At 46.5% G+C, this 19,672-nt stretch overlaps 1 protein-coding gene across 1 annotated transcript; it reads left to right on the top strand.

Moving 5' to 3' along the window:
• Window positions 1-1,790: 1,790 nt before the first annotated feature.
• Window positions 1,791-18,020, top strand: Tnfrsf13b (TNF receptor superfamily member 13B). The gene is made up of 6 exons (XM_051180481.1): window positions 1,791-1,896; window positions 8,788-8,913; window positions 9,985-10,230; window positions 15,294-15,473; window positions 15,851-16,118; window positions 17,226-18,020. Exons 2-5 carry the CDS (start codon window positions 8,808-8,810, stop codon window positions 16,072-16,074), a joined length of 756 nt encoding a protein of 251 aa, XP_051036438.1. The 5' UTR covers window positions 1,791-1,896; window positions 8,788-8,807; the 3' UTR covers window positions 16,075-16,118; window positions 17,226-18,020.
• Window positions 18,021-19,672: the final 1,652 nt, after the last annotated feature.

The following is a 19,672-nucleotide window of genomic DNA, read 5'->3' as shown; positions in this document are numbered from 1 at the left end:
AGGATGAACGGGGGTGGGGTGGGGTGGGGTGGGACGGGGTGGGTGGGGTTGTCCATCCTTACTTGACCACTGAGCCACACAGCAGCTCTCCTCTAGCTGTGTAACTGTGTAATTCCTGAGCTGTGTAACATATTACTGTTATATGCTAACCATGCTTAGCCTGCTATACAGAACTACAGAACTACCTAGCTGAAGCTGGGACCTTCTGACCAATTTGTCCCTGTCCTCTTGTCCTTCACCCTCAACCGCCTCTGATGACTTGGTTTTCTCTCCAGCTGTAAGATCTACATGCTCTGTATTCTGTACAGGAATGAGAACACATGGCTTTGTCTTTCCATGACTGACTTCTTTTTCTTTCTATTTAAATAATTTCAATTTTTATGTGTAGGGGTGTCTTGCCTGCATATGTGTCTGTGCATCACATGTGTATCTGGGGTCCATGGAGGCCAGAAGAGGACATTAGATCCACTGGAACTGGAGTTACAGATAGTTGTGAGCTATCATGTAGGTCCTGGGAGTTGAACCCAGATCCTCTGAAGAGCAGTCAGTGCTATTAACTATTGGGCCTTCACTCTAGGCCATGACTTCATTTTCTTTTCCTCTCTCTCTCTCTCTCTCTCTCTCTCTCAGCAATGTTTCTCTGTGTAGCCCAGGCTGTCCTGGAACTCACTCCGTAGACCTCAAACTCAGAGATCTGCCTGCCTCTGCCTCTCAAGCACTGGATTACAGGTGTGCACCACCACATTCAGCCTGACTTTTTTTTTTTTTTTTTAACATGAGGGTCTCCAGTTCCATTCATGTTGATTGATGCAAATAGCAGAATTTTGTTCTCTTTTGAGAATGAATAGAACCCTGTTGTTGACACATACCATGGTTCTTATCCACTCATCCACTGATGACATGCAGATTAACTCCATATCTGGGCTACTGTAAACACTACTGCAATGAACTTTGGAGTGGAACTGTTGGACTTTCTATCTCTTCAGGATTCTGAAGACCTGGGAATATGCAGAAATGACCTTAAAGCATGGGATAACCATGGCTGTAGCATTGACTTTTCCATGTTGCTTACTGGAGAATTCATTATGTGCTGAGAACTCGCTGTAAGAAGGGGCCTGTGGTGGTCAGGAGTGTGGAGCACACCTAAAATCCCAACACTCTACAATCTGTGCCAGGAGAATTTTGAGTTCAAGTTAGCCCTGGGCAACTTAGTGACGCCTGTCTCAGAAGAACCGAAAACCAGACGAACAACAATCAAGTGACTGTGAACTCCTGTCATTCTCACAGTGACTCAAAGGCCCACCTTTCTGATGAGAACATGAGGTACAGGTTACTGTCTATGTAAGTCCCTGCCAGGGCCTTGAACCCTGAAGCAAAGTCCAGATTTGCAGGATCTGCGGAGAACATAGGCACCTAATGGCCTGGGTAGTCACAGATGGCTTCCTGGGAGAGGCGATACTTCAGTGGAGAATTGAAGAAGGACAACAGGTATTGACCAGGTAGTAACACATAATGAGGTGGTCCAAGAGGACGGAGGGAGGGAAAGCTGTCTGGGGAGGTCAAGAGCTGTTTGGACAGCCTAGAGAGTGGGCAGTGGACAGGAATCAGGGTGGGTCAGGGAGGAGCTAGAAGTAACCAAACCCTGTGGTCTCACAGCCAGGTCAAGCTAAGCCCCCAGTGTTGAGCCAAGAGGGACAGGTTACCCACCTGTACTCCTTGAACTGAGGCGCAGGCGCAGGTCAGCAGGGTGGCTTATTTACATGCCCAGGTCGAGGGGAAAACCCAGGAAGTGTGGCCGAGGCCTAACAAAATCTCAGACTAATAATAAACGCCCTGAGTAATGAGTGGTGTGGGCCAAGGCAGGCAGGAGGCTGGAGCCAGTGGCACAGGAGCGTGGTGAGTAGCCAGCTGTGGTGGGTAAGGGCCAAAAAGATGCTCTAGGGGCTGGGAATTCAGCAATATCAATACAGGCACAAGCCAGGGCTACGAAGCCTTGGGACAACCCCAGGCCTGACCATGGGAGAGGTCTCCAGGTTCATGTCTTGCCGGCCAGGGTTATGGGGGTTGGCCAAACATGTGGGGACCTTCTTTTTGTATCTACATGCTTCAGTTTTTCTCCTCATGCCCCTGGATGATTTTTAAGTGAATTGGGTAGATTTTAGGTGCCTCAGGATTCAGCATTTAGAACTCTGTCCCTGCTTGAGTGTCACAAGTTTCTAAGAACTCTTAAGGAACACCTAAGAACACAGGTGTTCAGCATGAAGTACCTATGGTGTCCTAGGTAGCTAAGTTCGGCCCAGGTCCTTCACGGCCCACAGGACAAATTGGGTTCCATGTTTTGACCTCTCTCTGTCCCCTTCTCCTTCTTTCCTTGTTGACGACTGTTGATAAATCAGGGCTGTTTACACGTAGTGCCGAGGAGGTTTTGGGGGTTTCCTCTAAGGTTCCCCATCAGGACTCACTGCTGACAGCAGCTCCACCTATCCCCCACCAATACACACACACACACACACACACACACACACACACACACACACACACACACACACACAGACTTGCCTCAGGCAGGCCCTTGCTAGAATTTTCGTCTCTGTCTAGCAACCAAGTCCACCAACGGTGCCAATACATAAGTTTCTCAGGGAATACCATGGGTCAGTGACCGGGCCACCTTCACCCAAGAGGAAATATCAAAGGACCTGGGACCAGGAGTTAGAGCTCAGATAGAATGTGCTGGGACCTATAGCAGCTTCTTGGTGCTGCGGTGAGGGTTGAGACAGGAGAAGAGTTCAAGTTAGCACTGTGCATACACTTACCCTTGGCCTCGGATGAGCCACTTCTCTTCACCTACAAAATGACACAAACCTGCTTCCAACCCTTCCGAACCTTGTGAAGAGTCCAAAGGCTCCAAAGTTAAAAATAACAAAAATCCTTTGACTTAAATAATATTTTAATATTTCTTATATTTGTACCACCATGAAATAGGTATATATTCTTTCTGCTCATAGTTCCTCTATAACAATAAAAACTCAAACAGTTACACATGAAACTAAAAATAGAAAACCATTGGCCAGGTGTAGTAGCACACACTTTTAATCCCAGCACTCGGGATGCAGAGGCAAGTGGGTCTCTGTGAGTTTGAGGCCAGCTTGTTCTGCAAAGTGAGTTTCAGGACAGGCAGGATTACATAGTGAGATCCTGTTTCAAAAAAAAAAAATTATAAATAATGATGATGATATGCAATAATGAAAATAAGCACTTCAATATATTTCACATAACAGTTTTGTTTTGCTCAAATAGGAAAAAATGTCTTGTATGAAAATGAAATAAACCATGAGTATTTGGTTAATAGCAAAAAGCTGTAGTTTGGCCTTCGTTGAGAAGACACCTCCTCGATGCCTCAGCCACCGTCATCCTTGGGGGTCTTCTGTCCATCCTAGGGACTGGCTGGTACTTCTGGGCTCTACATGGATCTGGTTGTGGATAAGAAAGAAGGATGAGCACAGCTCCTTCTGATCAATCAGCCAGCACTTGCCCTTTCTTCAACCAGCATCTCCCCATCGGACCCAGTGTCTGTGGTGGCTCCAGACCTCCAGTGTGTCATGGAGCCTCTCAACTGGCCTGTGCATCTAACTCTCTCCTCAGGGAGGCCAGTAACTCCACTTAAAGCAAATGATTTTGTATCACAATTGTGCAGCCATCACCTAATCTAATTTTAGGATGTTCTCGATACCTCAAAAGAAACCCTGTCAATCTTCATTTCCCCCACCTCCAGCCTCAGCCTCCAGGCAATCTATCTCCCATCTCTAGAGGTTGGCTTCTTTCTTGGGATATTTTATACCAGCAGCGTCACTCGGTGTGTGCTGTAACTTCCTATTAAGTCTTACTTCACAAGTCACCCATGTTGTAGCATGACCAATATTTTGTGTTCATAGCTGGCCATTCATCAGCTGGCCAGCATTTGGGTGGTTGCTCCTCTCTGCAGACTGAGGACAGTGCTTTTGTGAAAATGTTTATATTTTGGGTGGATCCATTCTTTTGAATAGTCAGCTGTCTAGATTTGGAATTGCTGGCTCTCACAGTGACTCAGTTGGATGTTTCATTGTTGGTTTTTGTTTTTTTTTTTTTTTTTGTTTTTTTTTTTTGTTTTCCAGACAGGGATTCTCTGTGTAACTTTGGAGCCTGTCCTGGAACTCACTCTCTAGACCAGACTGGCCTCGAACTCACAGAGATCCACCTGCCTCTGCCTCCTGAATGCTGGGACTAAACTCAGCCTGGTTTCAGCTGAATGCTTTAAATAACTGCCAAGCCACTTGACAAAGTGACCGTATTACTGTCTAATCCTATTTAATGCACAGGATCGTCACTGTGTGTCCCTGTCCCCTATCCTTTCTGTGTAGCAGTCCTAGCAGGGAACATGGCTGCTCGCTGGTTCTGTTTGTCTTTCTCCAGTGCTGAGCTGGGCACCTTTTCCCGAACTTGTTGCACATTCACGTGTATTTTTGGGGAAATGACTATTCAGTTCTTTAGTCCATTTTCTAAAGTTTTTAAGGCATACCATTAGCCTGTGACCAATTTTGAGTTATTTTTAATGGTATTGGTTAAGTACTTAAGGTCATTCTTTTGCATGTGTCTATCCAGCTTTCCATTCAAGATTGATTGCTGTAACATCTTAAACATATAGCATCCTAATTTGAATGATGTCCACTATTCATTGAAAAGACTGGGTTTTGCCCCATTGAATGCTCATGATACTCCTGTAAAGAAGGCTCACACATGCAAAGACTTGTTTGTGTTTCCCTTCTGGCTGCACTGGCTGGACCCCTGTCTACATGGGCACCACGTAACCAGGAAGTGTGAGTTCTCCAGCTTTGTCCTTCTTAAGATTATTTTGACTGCTCAGCTCCTTGTAATTCCATTTTTAGGGTTTCTGTTTATGTTTTTAAACGGTTGTTAGGATTTTGCTATAAGTTACATGATTGGTAGATTGTTTGGGGCCATATTGACTTCTTAAGTCTTCCAGTCTACGAACATAGCATCTTTTGATTTATTTAGGTAATTTCTTTCCACAATATTCTTTAGTTTTGGCATATACTTTTCACCTCATTGGTTAAATTTACTAAGTATTTTATTTCTTTGTGTCATTATAAGCTAAATTGTTCCTTAATTTCCTTTAGTATTTTTCTTTGCAAGTCTATGAAAAGTCAACAGCTTTTGATTGTTATTTCCCCCCCCCCTTGTAACTATGTTCTGTTTTATCAGCTCTAGTACTTTTGTAGTCCTTTTTACTATAGGATCATGTCATCTGTGGACAGAGGTGGGCTTACCTTTTCTCATTCCAATTTGGGTAACTTTATTCAGTATTATCATTATTATTTTGCCTAAGTGCTAGGGTTAGGGCAGGCCTTTAACCTAATTTCACCTGTATCCAGCAACCATGTCCACAGATACATATTCACCAAGGATATCAACACATAAAGTTTCTCAGAGAAGTGGATGAGGCATTGACCAGAGGCTACCTTGACCCAAAAGAAAATGCCACAGGATCCAGAACAGGGAGTTGGAAAGCAGCCAGAGTGTGTGGTTGACCAGTGCCATGTGGAGAAGAGGATGAGGGGTACAGTCCTGCCTCATTCCTGATCTTACCTAAAACTTTCTGGGTTTCCCCATAAGCATGTTACTAACTGTAAAATCTTTTGCCTATGGCCTTTCTTGTGCGAAAGGGTTGTTTTTAACCCTCATTTATTACATCTTGTGTTTTCTTGGTTTTGTTTTGTTTTATCAGAAAAGGTGTTGTTTTGTCAAATACCTTTCTGCATCCATTGGGATGAATGTGGTTTCCTTAGTTCCTTCAGTGTTGTACATGGAACTGATAGCTTTTTGTAGAACTGAGTACTTGCAATCTAGGGACAATCCACTTTGATTGTGGTAACTAACACGCTGCTTGTTGGATGTGCTGACATTTTGTTGAGGTCCTTGCACCTGTATTCATGGACATATCTGGGGTTTTCTTTTCTTTTAATGTCACTTTGGGGCTTGGCATAAGATGCATTCTGTCTGTCAGTGATTGTAAATTTGTATCTGCTCTATGAACACTATTTGCATGAAGTGTCTTGCTCTATGCTTTTACTTTAGATCTTCTGTGTTCTTTGATCTAAGTACTGGGGTTGGGGCATGGCTAAGGGGGGGAGACTGCCTAGCTCTGTTAACTGGGCTCCATCGGAAACACCACCACAAACAAAAACAAATCTTCTATAAATAGCATATAGATGAATCTTGTGGGTTTTTGCAAATCTGTCTGCCCATTTCTGCCTTCAAATACAAGAGTTCAGACTGTTTATATTTAATGTTTTTCTGATAAAGATTTATTTGTGCTGTTTATATACTGCTCCGATGTTATTTGTTTTGGGCATGAATGTGTATATGTGTGTGGGTTCGGTGCCTTGAAGAGTGAGTGGAGGTCAGAAGACATCCTGTGGGAGCCAATGTTCTCCTTCTACTGTATGGGTTCAGATGACTGAACTCATGTGGTCAGGACTGGTAGTAGGCACCTTTAACCACTGAGTCATGGCTCTGCCCCATCTCTTTTCTGCAGATTTTAATTTTATTTTTTCAGTGATTATCTTACGGATTACAATTAACAAATCGATCCTGTGATATCTTACTTTGAATATCTACTTAGTTTCATTAACATGCAAAACTCTGTTCCTAAAAATCTCTGTCCATCTCTTTTTTGTGCTGTTACATATTTTCTCTTTGAACACTGAATGACTATTACCATAGGTTTTAAATATTTGTTTTATGTAGTGTCTATTAAATTATGTAGAGAAATAGGAGTGTCAACTCATAACAAGTGTGCAGTAATTCTTGCTTTTATAAAAGTTTATGGATGCTGGCCTGGTAGTGCAGGCCCATGATCCAAGTACCCGAGAAACTGAGGTAGCAAGATCACAAGTTCAAGGCCCTCTCTTGGCTAGATAGGGGGTTCAGGGCCAACCTGGTCCAATTTAACAAGGTCTTGTCTCAAAGTAAAATGAAGGAAAGAGTTGAGGATGTCACTCACTGGGACATGTGCTGCTTAGGTGCAGGCTGGAGGAGGAGATGGGGGAAGGCCCATAATCAGGAGGCAGCTTCTCCTTACTCCCTGTGCCGGGAAGGACCTAGCAATGTCCCTGGGCCTGCCAACCTCAAGTGCTGCTACCACCCTCTGCTGCTGTCATTATCCCTGCCTCTGAGGACTTCCGACAGAGCTACAAGGCTGCCTGACTAAGACAGGAAAGTCAGCTTTCTTTCATTGAAGGGTAAACAGACACTTTGAAAAGTACTTCAGGAGAAGCTGTGGCCAAAACAAATGACACAGAGTCAGAGTGCAGCGTCATAGCGGCAAAGCAGACGGCTGCGTGCAGTTCTGGGGAGAGAAGGATCACGTGTGTAACACACCAGACAGCATCTTCAGCCCACAGTGACAAGTCAGAATGTTTGCTCTTCTCCTGGATGCAGCAAGTGTGCTGGACCTTGATATGAGCCGGGCCTCGGTGTGAGCTGGGCCTCGGTGTGAGCCATAATACAAAGCACCATTGTGATGTTTCATGTGTCAGTGAACAGGAAAAGAGGAAGAACTCTACACTGAGTGCCCCCTGTAGGCTTGGCACTGAGGGCTGCTTGTAAAAACTTTGTTCATTTAGTGGGCACCAACTAAATCCTGAGGACTCAACACTGGAGAGAAGGTTAGGACCGGGCCTTGCCAAATGATGCCCGGGGTGAATCTTAACAATGGTGGGAAGCAGCCACTCGTGAATGCCAAGGCTACAGAGAGAAGCAAGGAGGGGTTCATGGTAGCTGGAGACAGTAGGGTCCTTCTGAGGTCCGTGCTCTGATGCCAAGAAAGGAGAAGGGTCACGTGAGGCAAGAAGCACCCACACAAAGCAGCCCGCAACCACCTATAACTCCAGTTCTAGATGATCCAGCGCCCTCTCCTCGGCACCACAGACACCAGGCACACATACATGCACACACATAAAATTAAAATGAATAAATCTTAAAAAAAAAAAAGATCCCTTACTCATTCTGCATGAAGGCCTCCACACAGACCACTAAGCAGACAGTGGTAGGTACCTAGGCACACGCCTGCAAACGTGCAGACCAGCACACAGGCCTCATAGGCATGCAGGCACACAGGCAGACATACACAGACAAGCTGGCAAAGGTGAAGGCTAATGCCCTTGCCTCTGACCTCAAAGCCATATTTATACAGAGTCACACAAAATGGCATTCTGTCAAGGACAGTAAGAGAAGAGATGGCATTGTTGTTTGCTTTTGGGTTCCCCAGATGTCCATTGTCAGCCATTTTGTGCTGACTCATAGACCCCTAACATTAGCCATCTCAGCCCATGCTGGATATCTTCATCAGTGCCAGATTGTTTAAACATAAATTGGTCCTCATGGCCCTCTGTTTCCCACAGTTCCCCGGGAGTAAAGATTTAGATGGCTGTCAAGGATGATGGAGAAATAAGCAGAGATTATGGAGAGGAGACCTGGTACACGTGGAGGACAATGTGGGGACAGACAGGATGTAACTCTACTAGGCAGGGATCCTCAGAGAAACTATGCCACAAATGGGAAATGGTAAAAAGTGAAGAATCACCCCAGATCGCAGCTGAGGCTGGAAGCCAGCTTTGTCTGGCTGTGCTTGGCCTGCTGAGCAGAGACCATCTCAGAATGCGGCAGGAGAGGCCACCTGGGCTCCATTTGGTTATCTGCTCTCCTAACGCTCCATCTCTCCTTCCACAGAACTGGTGGTCAGGGTGACTATGGCATCCTGCCCCAAGGAGCAGTACTGGGACTCCTTGACAAAATCCTGTGTCTCCTGTGTGTCCTGCAGCCAGAGGAGCCAGCGCAGCTGTACAGACTTCTGCAGTGAGTTCTCAAGTCTGAGCCAGTCCCTCGCCTGCCCCAGAACCTCTCTGTCCCGTCTGCAGCCAGGTGGAGGAGCAGAGAGGGATGAGACGTACCGCATGGTCTTTTACCCTTAGCCTTCCAGCTGCTTGTACATGTCCATTTTTTCCTGCCCCATGCCCTTGGAAATTGCCTACTCCTCTGCCTGGAAGGCATTTCCCTAGTCTTCCCCTAGCTTCCTTTCATTCAGCCTTCAGTGCCTCTTATGGATATCCTGGAGGACTTCTCTATTAATCCTCATCCTGTGACCCTTCTGCTCAGCATCAGTACCTATGTAGGCTGCCATGGTTCCCGTTTGTATTACCAATATATCACCATGGATTTTTCCAGCTCCCTCCCCAGCTCTTCAAGGAGGATTCTGGCAATTTCTCTCCTATTCCTTCCACTAACTTGCAGTGCATTTCTCCTCCAAGAGATCTGAAAATGCAAATAAACAATTTATATGACAATGTAATAATATAGACTTTAATTTTAAAAGATACATAGAGGGGGCTAGAGAGATGGTTCAGCGGTTAAAAGCATTCGCTAATTTGCAGAGGACCCAGTCCTGTTCCTAGCACCTGCATGGTGTCTCCCAACCATCCCTAGGGATCTTATGCTCCCTTCTGAACTCCACGAGCACCAGGTGTGCATGTGATGCAATACATACTTTAAGCAAAGCACTCGTGCACATAAAATAAAAGAAATAAATCTAGAAAAATTTAAATATGTGTAGAAAACCACCATGTTTTGAAATAAAGAAGTATGAAGAATTCTTTTTGGGGGGGGGGGTCAAAGAAGAAATAACAACAACAACAAACAGAAACATCCTGAACTAGGTACAGGAAGGAGCGTATAAATACAGATATAAATATCAGAATGTAAGTCAACAGCTAGAGAGCATCCAGAGGGCACGACTGGAATTGCTGTTCTCACACTGAACTGTACAGGGTTGGTTTGTTTTTGTTTCTTTGCTTTGACACAGTTTATCGTCGGACTCCAAGCTCCTGTAAGTCTGGAACACCCAGTCGCATTGTTCTTTGTGTCTCACAGAGTTCCTCAGTTGCCGCAGAGAGCAAGGCAAGTACTACGACCATCTCTTGGGGGTCTGTGTCAGCTGTGACTCTACCTGCACACAGCACCCTCAGCAGTGTGCACACTTCTGTGAGAAAAAGGCCCGAAGCCAGGTGAAGCTCCAGCCCGAGCTCAGGGGACCACAGGCGGAGGAGGTGGACGCCAGGCCAGGCAACTCAGGAAGGTACCAGGGAGCAGAGCATGGAGTCTTGCAGGCAGCTTCAGGTGAGTGCCTACAGCAGCTGAGGATTGGGATGGATGGGAGGCCAGGCAGCACACTGCAGGAACAAGCGTCTTTGTTTCAAGAGGCCCAGACTCTAGGCAAATAGCCAAAAGCCAGGGAGGTCACTCCAGGGGAGAAAAGCCATTTAGATGACAATTTCAGAAGTGGGACATTTTGACAAGCACTCATGGTGTATACTGCTCAAATCTGATGACTCAAACACTGAACCTAGTCTTTGTGAAAATAATCCAAATCCATTTAAATTTCCCCTTGATACTGTGCATGCCCGGGTGTGGACCCCATCCTCATGGTGCTAGTCAATTGGTGACTGCTGAGCCATGCACACTTCCCTCTAGCTTCCGATACCCTATGCACTGGCAGCCTCCCAGGGTTGTCCCTTTCTGCATAACCTCTCTGAGCTTCTCATGGTGTGGGATCAAACCGAGCCCAGCCAAGAACAGAGTTGAAGAGAGTGATTCCACAGGTGCTGGTGGAGGTGGCAAACTTTTTTGGTAAACGAAAGAATTAAACAATCAGAGGGAAATGAAAGAATGAAAACTTAGATTGACCTTGATGACGAAAGTTGACATTTATTGGTTCGAGAGGTGGCGCCCCCAAGACCCAGAGGCACAGCATTTGAACTTACAGAGAGGAATGCAAATTATGTGGTTTGGGGGGTGGGATAGTTAAGGGAACAGAAGGAAGAGGGGAGGGTCTTGTCAGGGGCAGATGAGGAAGTGAACTGCTTTTCTACATGAGCTGTTTCTCAGAATGGCAGGATGAAAGACAGGTCAGTTGCTTTTCTCTGACTCTCCAGGGGATTAGCCGCTTTCTGGAAATTCCATGGTGGCAGATTTCCTGGGACCTTCTGCTTGCTTAGGGCATCGGTTTTTCAAGAGGGGCAATGGGGGAAATTTCCTTTAATCCCAGACCCTTTACACACAAGGGATGGGGTGCCATTTTCTATCTGCCTACTCTCTGATGGGGGAGTATCATCTTGGGGTTCTCAAGTCTGGAGTGACTAGAAAAGGCATTGTCTTTACTTCATCTTGTGTGGTGGACCAGGGGAAGGCAATGATGCAGTCTAGGAGAAAAAGTTGAAAAGACAGGCTAAATTCTAAGTATGAGGATGTTAAGGAGGAAAAGGGTGGGAGGGGAGGAGCCAGGACCAGCAGGAACCAGGAGCCCACCCAGAGGAGGCTTGTTCCTGAGTTTTCTGTGCCTGGTCCTGCATCCGTTTTGATCTGTCGATGTATTGTAACATCGTTTCTGGAGGAGGACCTGAAGGGTGTGGAGCTGATCTGGAATTGTAGGCTGTCTGTGAGCTGTTGAAACAGGGAGGTTGATTGATGGATGTTAGAACCCCCTATTCCTGATGTCCTCCTTTATTGTCCTGGAAGAAAGCCCAGAGTGGCAAGAAGAGGGATGAGTTGGATGGCTCATTGTGCTCTTGTTGATGTCGGTGTAGAGCTAGGGGCCAGAGCTTAATGCGGGACAAAGGGAATGGTGGAGACAAAAGGCTTAGAGTACAGGTTCCAGTCCAGCACACATAGATGCTTGTCCTACAACCCCAAAAGAGCCATGCTTTATAGGAAAGACAGGGAATGGTGTCAAAAATGGTTATCTGGTGTAGCATTCCCTCTGCAGGGTGTCCCAGGGACACACCAGTGAAAGGCTTTAGGCTGACTAGGAATGACAGGCTTATTTAATTAATTAGTTAGTTCATTTTGAACTAGGCAAAGGTGTTGGTGTTGAGGGAACACTGGTAAGGTAAGGGGGTTCCAGGAGCCCAGAGACCACCACCGGGTTAGGTTTGAATGGGGATGATGGGTGATTAAGGATTTGAAAGGATTTTCCTAGAGTAGGGGAGGCAGGTTTTCCTCCTGTCCCCAGTGTTAGGAACCAGAGGAGGATTCAGACAGATGGAAAGCCGTGGATAGTGCCAGGAGAGCTGTCCGTAAGGAAGCTGTTCAGATGACAGTCCCGATTCAGACAGTCTTGTGGAACAAGGGTGGTGACGTGAGGTTTCACTGGTGAGATTGGAGGGAATTGAAAGATGAGAGGTACAATCCATGTAGGAAATCCCTCCTTACTGTTACAAGGGTCCTCCCAGTAGTGAAGTAAAAGCCAGTCTGGGAGTGGGGCTCTATTAGAAGTTAGAGACTAATGCAGACACCCAAAAATGAGGCACAGAGGCAAAACCCTCTACAAATAGAGGGGACTTGGGACCCCCCCCCAAATCCAGTCTCTCCTCAAGAACTAGGTTTTGATTTTTAAATCTTTAGAGTCTTTTCCTCTTAATTTAGGGTGTTCAGTTTCGTTCCTTGTTGGTTTTTGTTTTGTTTTTGCTTTGCTTTCTGTTTTTGCTTTGTTTTTGAGGCAGTATGCACACTGCTGTCCTAGAACTTGCTGTAGACAGGCACACTTTCAAACTTGAAGAGATCTACCTGCTTCTGCTTCCTGAGTGCTGGGGTTGAAGGTGTGTGCTTATGACCAGCAAGGGTTGACTAGCACAGATTTGAACAAGGACAGGATTGGCTCATACTGTGGCCTCCTAATCTGGCTTTGAACTCATCTCATAGGGCCAGTCCATTAGCAGGGGCCCCACTAAGAAAAAACCATCAAGCCTTTGTTTTAAGCAGCAGTTTTTTTTTTTTTTTTTTTTTTTTTTTTTTTTGCCTCAGGTAAGGAAGAAGCTGGCCATCTTGGAGGTTTACCATTAACCATGGTCCCTCCCTCCCCCTATCTGTCTGCCCCCAGGGGGTCTGTCTAACTCTTTTCCCACATTCTCCCTTCTCAGCCATCACCTTAACTGCTTAGGGACTTGGAGGCACAGACTGCTCTAACTGCTTATGGGCTGGCAAAAGGGTGGGAAGCATTTAGAGCCCCTCAGAGGAGGATCCATCAAAGGGTCCCTAACAACTGATGGCAAAGGTCTGGAACATCAGTCGAATGATGACAGTGTGCATCTTTGGAGTGAGCTATGAGAGCAACAGAAACAGAGCATCTGTGACTCGAAAAGTGAGACTGTTATGCGTGCACTGCAATTCTCCCTGAGAGTGTATTAAAATAGTTGGGTAGTTTTGCCCTCACTAGAGGAAGCGGACAGGCCAAAGAACACTTGGCAGGCTCTGTCACAGGGACCAGTGAGATTGATGACTGCTTTGTTACCATCATGTACATACATGGAGGAGACTATGTTTTAAGTTCAGAGGTTGGCCATTGGGTTTCCTCTATTACAACTTTGTGAGGAATGTCAACAGGCAAAGTTAATGAGGAAAATGCCTCAACATCACAATTAATGTATTCTTTGTCTGGTAATCATGTAGCTGGCTGGATCTGTACCAAAGCCCTGCAAAAGGATACAGTCTCTATAGAATAAGCTGTTTGTTACATCAGACTCCTGTTTGTATAAGGAGTGAATGCCTGGAAACTAAGGGAACCCAGTTAAAGTCAGCATCTAACTAACAACTTAAAAGAGAAATAGAATCTCATAGGTCTTTTCATATACATACATACATACATACATACATGAATATATATGTTTTTCCAGTAATGTCTCATGGATACTACATGAGTATCCCGAATCATTTCTCCAAACCTGTCATTGCAAGGTACAAAATGTCCAGCACAGGCCAGTCAGTCCTAGAGATGGAGGGCAGATGAATGTCACTGGGGGCCAGGTGAGAGAAAACCGGGAGACAGGAAGTTTTTCACTGGAGATATAGTCTTAAATTAGGGGGTGAAGATGGTTGTGCAACTTCATGTTAAAAAAATTCAAAATTCACTAAGTGGTGAATGTGATGGTTTACAAATTACATCCTGGTTTTAAAAACAAAAGTAATGACCCACCCCCTTTGTCTTCCATCTCCACCCCAATCAGAGAACAGAATTAAGGAAAGTCCAATTCAAAAAGCACCTGGCACCAGAGTGAGCTGAGCTATTGCCGTGCTATTATGCTGTATCAGTCTGAAAACACCCCAAGCTCTTAATAAACTAATAAAGGAAAAACTGAATAATAGTGTGTGACTAGATCTGGCTAATCCAAAAAAGGGAACCAGTCCTGAACAGATGTCCCCTTAGCTCATGGCCCCAAGTTACACTTTGAGCAATTGTCCATTGTTCTGCAGAGACAGACTCCAAGTGGTGGTTGTTTGGACAGATGTGAAGTATTGTCATAGTTATCCTAGGCAAACCAGCCCTGCTTTTCCCAGGCAGTTGTTACCTGGGGTCCTGATTACAGGCACAGGGATGTGTGAGCACTGTCAGCCAGGGTTGACCTCTAAACTGCCTGACAGAGGCCGTGCTCCATTGTTAAACTTTACTTTTGTGCAGCTTAGTGTTTTCTCAGCAAGTTTACTGATAAATCCTTTATCCCCTAAGCTTATTACTGCCATGTCCTCCTTCAGGGAGTGGTCCCTCCACTCACTAGCACAAAGTGTGCCCCAGTCCCTGCATTGCAGGACACAGGATAAGTTTGGGAGGAACAGTGCCAGGAGCAGAGTTTTGGCCTGAGTTGTTAAGTCTCCTATGCCCCAGTTCCTGGAGTCCTTCTGCTTCACACCTGGGCCCAGACTTCTCAGTCATCTCCCTGGTCCTGATTTCAAGTCCAAGCTCACTCTGATGCTAGGAGGAGTCATCCTCCTTGGACTGCATCCTTGTATACCAACATGCACACATCCATCCCTGGGCTTGTCTACCTCCAAAGCATGTGGAGAAGACAGGATGGGGCAGGTCCAGGGGGTCCAGGTTTAAGATGTTGGAAAAATGTGCCATCAGTTTGGGGTGGAAGGGGCCAATTCCCCCAGTACTCAGGAAGCATAGCAGTGATGTTTTGGGGCCAGAAAGGGAACTCCTATCCTCACCAGCAAGGTAGGCCTGGGGATGACCATGTAGATTGCTTGGGTCTAATGCGGTAAAAAGGAAGCCCATGGTAGGGAGGGCACTTAGTCCTGGAATGAGGAAGGGTATGGGTAGCTACAGGCCTAAATATAACACCTTTGCAAGAAGGGAAAACTGGGGGGGGGGGGTGCCACGTGAACTCATGTTCTTGTCTGTCTTGAAGCATCCACAGGACTGAGGCTGAGCACCGACCAGCTGGCCCTCATCTACTGCACACTGGGGCTCTGCCTCTGTGTCATCTTATGCTGTTTCTTGGTGGCCTTGGCCTGCTTCCTCCGGCGTAGAGAGGCACTTCCTAGCCAGTGTTCAGGGACGCATGGGTCACAGGCCAAGACTCCCCAGCGTAAGTATGGAAAGCCAGGCTCCCTTCCCAGACAAGCACCCATAGTCTTCTTCCCTTCCCTATCCACCACTACCCCTACTTCCTGGTGGGAAGGACATCCTGAAGCATCTCAGAGAAAGATTCAAGCAGCAGGCCAGGATAAGGGGTGGGTGTCAGGTTGCTGGCTTCGGTTTTCACAGAAGATCCAGATGGAGGGTCACCTAGGGGCGGGGGGCTAGGTGGTTTCAGGGTTCAGGGAGAAGTGAGCCCAGTCTTGACAGACTGCATGCAAGAGGACGAATCCTGGGGTGGCCAGTGGCTGTAGAAGCGCTGGGCTCCTGGATCAGGAATCATGGTGTGGCCCTCGGTGCCCACGGCACCCTTTTCCATCTCCTCAGGCCCTGAGATGGAAGCTCGCAGCGAGGTGGCCTTGCCACCCCAGCCTGTCGAGACGTGTAGCTTCTGCTTCCCAGAGCGCAGGTCGCCCACACAGGAGAGCTCTCGTACACTGGGGATTCTCGGCTTTGCGGGCACCGCTGCCCCGCAGCCCTGTGGGCGCGCATCAGTTGGCGGCCTGGGAGTTGGGCGTGTGCCCATCGGGGACGCGGGTCCCGGAGCTTGACAGCCAGAGAAGGAGACAATGAAGAGGATGGAGTGCAAGAGGAGGTGAGGGATGGAGAAGAGACGGGAAGACGACATGAGAGAGGCAGCCTGGCTGCACCCATCCACAATAAAGCAACCACCCACAGCGCCCCCATTCCCCAGAGCCACCTGTGCCATTGTGTCCCATACTCGAGGCAGAGCAGTCAACCTGTGCGCTCCTCTTTTGTGGAGAGAGATGGAGAATGGTCACCTGGAGCAATGTTCTCATAGTTCTTACAAACAAGCGCTCTTCCCTAGAGCCTTAGGCAGATAGTTGAATGTAGTGTGTGTTTGTGAATTAAGTAATTTGTATGTGTGTGTCATACCTGTGTATGCGGATTGTGTGTCTGTACAAATCGTGTGTGTATGTGCACCGTGTGTATGTGTGTGAATTTGGTGCATGCAGGAATGTGTTTTCATGTGTGTTCGGCCAATGCAATGTAGCCAGGAAGGTGAGGGCCTCCAGGTGAAGGCCAAAAGTTTAAAAACATGATGAGTGTTTCCTGCACCTCAACATGAGTATGTTCAAATTGCATCCATTTTTAATGAGCACCTATACTTAACCTTTTAGTTACATTTAAACCTCCAGATGCACAAAAATATCCTCGGAAGCATTTTCCCAGCAAGCTTAAGTGTGAAATTGTACACACTGAAATTTCATCCTTCCTACACCAGTACTTGGCAGACCCACCCACCCCAAAAGCTACATAAGTGCCCCTGTTCTCACCATTCATAGCTAGTAGACTGCACAGAGATAAGGTTGCTATTCACAATATAACACTGATGACAGCTCTGGTAACACAGAGTGGCTATCCACAGAGTTTGGAAGCCTGCAGTCAAGGTGTGCAGAATTGGCTCTTCCTGAGGCTGCAATGCCTGAGGCTGTACATGCCTGAGGTTATACATGCCAGGTCTGTTGTTGACTTCTCCTTACCCTGTTAGTGGTCCTTCTGACATTCTACATTCTATGTCTCCCCATGCCCCACCCCGGGGTTCATTCTCCCTTTCAGATTTCATGTTATAACCCACCTAATTGTTTTTACTTCTCTGTAAAACTCCATCTTCAAGTAAGGCCACATTTGAAGCACTAAGGGTTAGGATTTCAACATAATGTGTTGTGTTTCACGGCAGAGACCCTATGAAACCACCACTGCTTTACCTTGTTTGACAAGTTGGCATCTAACAAGCTCTTGTTCAAGATATGTCTCATCAAGTACTGGGCCAGTCTACATCATTACAGTGCTCACCATGATCAACGCCCTACAATATGGTTGCTATGAAGGCCCTGGCCACTGCTACAGGCCTATGCTGGCTGTGGGCTGAGGAACATACAAGCACATGCTCAGCTTGTCTAGGAAACAAACTTATTTCTAGACTTTAAGATCTGTGGTTTTAAAATTCTGCTTATCCAAACCCTAGGGGCTGTGAATGCAAGATGTTTCTGGAACTGGAGGTGGGGGAGGAGAGGTGCCAAGATACAGGGTGCTGAGAGCCCAGCCTCAGCATCGTTTAAAGACAATCTCGACAGTGCTCAGCTTATCAGTGGATCCCGTGTAAATTTTCTTACTTTCTCTTTGTAAAGAAAGGGCTCTGTTGCCACTTTTATCTGTTGTGTTGGGTCAGCCTGCAGAATATAACCTGATTCCACATGTATTGCCCCTTAAAAACTCTTTATTAGTATATGTTAATTGAATAAAACTGATTTTGCTGCAGCTTTTACAAACCTGTACACAATGTGCTTTGGTAGTTCCCCCTCCCCCCCACCATAATTCTCTCATTTCCTTCCACTGGTCTCTTCTCAACCCAATGTCTTTTAAAAATATCTAGACTCCATAAATGTGAGAAAACTTGGCATTTGCTTTGCTTAATCGTATTTTCCTTAACACAACCATTTTCTTGAAGATAAAATTTTATTCTTCATTCACAGTTGTCTTCATTTCTGATTTTCTTACCTGGATTTCGGGGCCAGCCTCCCTCAGCCTCTTTGATGATATCTTTCTTCCTACCATTGATCAATGTTTCTGTAATGGACCAGGTGTGGCCAGACAGGGATGTACACCATGTGGTTTTCCTGTGGTGCATTGTAGAGTAAAAAGGGCCAGTGAAAGACTAGCCTGGCCCCGAGACCAGGGCCAAGGAAACACACCCTATCCCTAACAAACTCAGGGCTTGAAATCCAATCAATCTCCAAGCTTGAGGACTTGAGGTCCTACCAATCCCCACCCTGAAAATCTTTACACTGGAAAGCTCTGCTTCTAAGAAACCCTACATAAACTGAGTGTGGTGGCGCATGCCTTTAGTCCCAGCACTCAGGAGGCAGAGGCTGGCCGATCAAGGGCAGCTTGGTCTACAAAGTGAGTTCCAGGACAGCCGGAGCTGTTACACAGAGAAACCCTGTCTTGAAAACAGAACCCCTCTATAAGGCCTGTGCCTGTTGAGTTTGCAGCTGCCTTTTCCCACCCTTGCAGAGGCAGCCACTTTCCTGGACTCCTCCCTTCCAATACATCTCGAGTGAGGCTTGCTGTGCAGTGTGACTTTGTGTTATTCGCTGGCTCCCAACTCTGGCGGAGCTGAGTAGAGCAAAGGTGTAACAACCTCACTGGGGAAACCCTCCCTTGCTGGACCAGAGTTGTTACACTTACATTAGGGAAAACTTTCCCAGGCAAAGAATTGTAACACTTCTGTGATACCTTTCCCTCCAGAGCTGTAACACACGTACAGCAAGTGTTCATCTTTCCCTGGCTGCAGATCCCTGGCCTTGTCCTCTATAATACATATCTTTGTCTTATTGCCCCCCCCCCCGGGGGTCTGCATGTGATGCTTAAGGGTTTCTTGTTTTGGTTAATTTATTCTGCCCTTTTAGGATTATGTTATTATTATTGGTTTGATGTTTCTCTCTCCTATATCTTTAAGTTCTGAGGCCCCACTGTCTTTGTGGCTCACTTTGGATCATTCTCACCATACCTCAAATTCTGTTTCTTTCATCACCTGCTGAGATTTCTCTTCAGGGCATCTAGGACAGACACTTGGTCTCCTACCACAGCTGCCTCTAATGTTTCTTCTTGATTCTTCCTGATACAATCTCTCTGCTACAATCCCCACCTACTCCCACATGCTGTCTGCTTCTGTCCAGTTGTCTGTCTCTTGGCCGTTTTTTTTTTTTTTTTCATTTGCTCTGACTGAATGCCAGGTATGTACTTCATTTCTCCAAGAGGTGGAGCAGATCTAGTTATGAATTGAGGTGGGTCTGGGTTGTCGGCCTGTTTACACTTGGAGCCCTGATGGCTTCATGTTCCCTTAGAGCTGCTGGCTCTTGATGGCAACTGAGTTCAGTATGTCCTTGTTCTGCCTCAGCTTTCCTCTTGGGGCTCTGCCACATTGGAGGGTGGTGGGGCCACATGGAGGGTGGTGGGCACTTCCTAGGTTTCAGGTGATGATTGTCATCAGAATGGGACGAGACTATCTACTGCCTTGCTGCTCTCTCAGGCTGAGGCAGTTCAGGCGCTCTCAGACCCAGAAGGCTTCACTTTGGCAGCTCTTCCCCAACAGGGGTAACCCTTCCATGCATTGAGATAGCC

The sequence above is a fragment of the Phodopus roborovskii genome, unplaced genomic scaffold, assembly GCF_943737965.1.
Source record: "Phodopus roborovskii unplaced genomic scaffold, PHOROB, whole genome shotgun sequence".
Classification (NCBI taxonomy): Eukaryota; Metazoa; Chordata; class Mammalia; order Rodentia; family Cricetidae; genus Phodopus; species Phodopus roborovskii.
The sequence above is the reverse complement of the archived record's forward strand: the minus strand, read 5'-3'. Positions and strand labels throughout refer to the sequence as shown.

Excerpts from the sequence above, each read along its gene's own strand:
- Tnfrsf13b (XM_051180481.1), top strand. The coding sequence starts at position 8,808 with ATGGCATCCTGCCCCAAGGAGCAGTACTGGGACTCCTTGACAAAATCC. Across the intron at positions 8,914-9,984 it reads CAGCTGTACAGACTTCTGCA|AGTTCCTCAGTTGCCGCAGA; the intron begins GTGAGTTCTCAA and ends TGTGTCTCACAG. Across the intron at positions 15,474-15,850 it reads ACAGGCCAAGACTCCCCAGC|GCCCTGAGATGGAAGCTCGC; the intron begins GTAAGTATGGAA and ends CCATCTCCTCAG.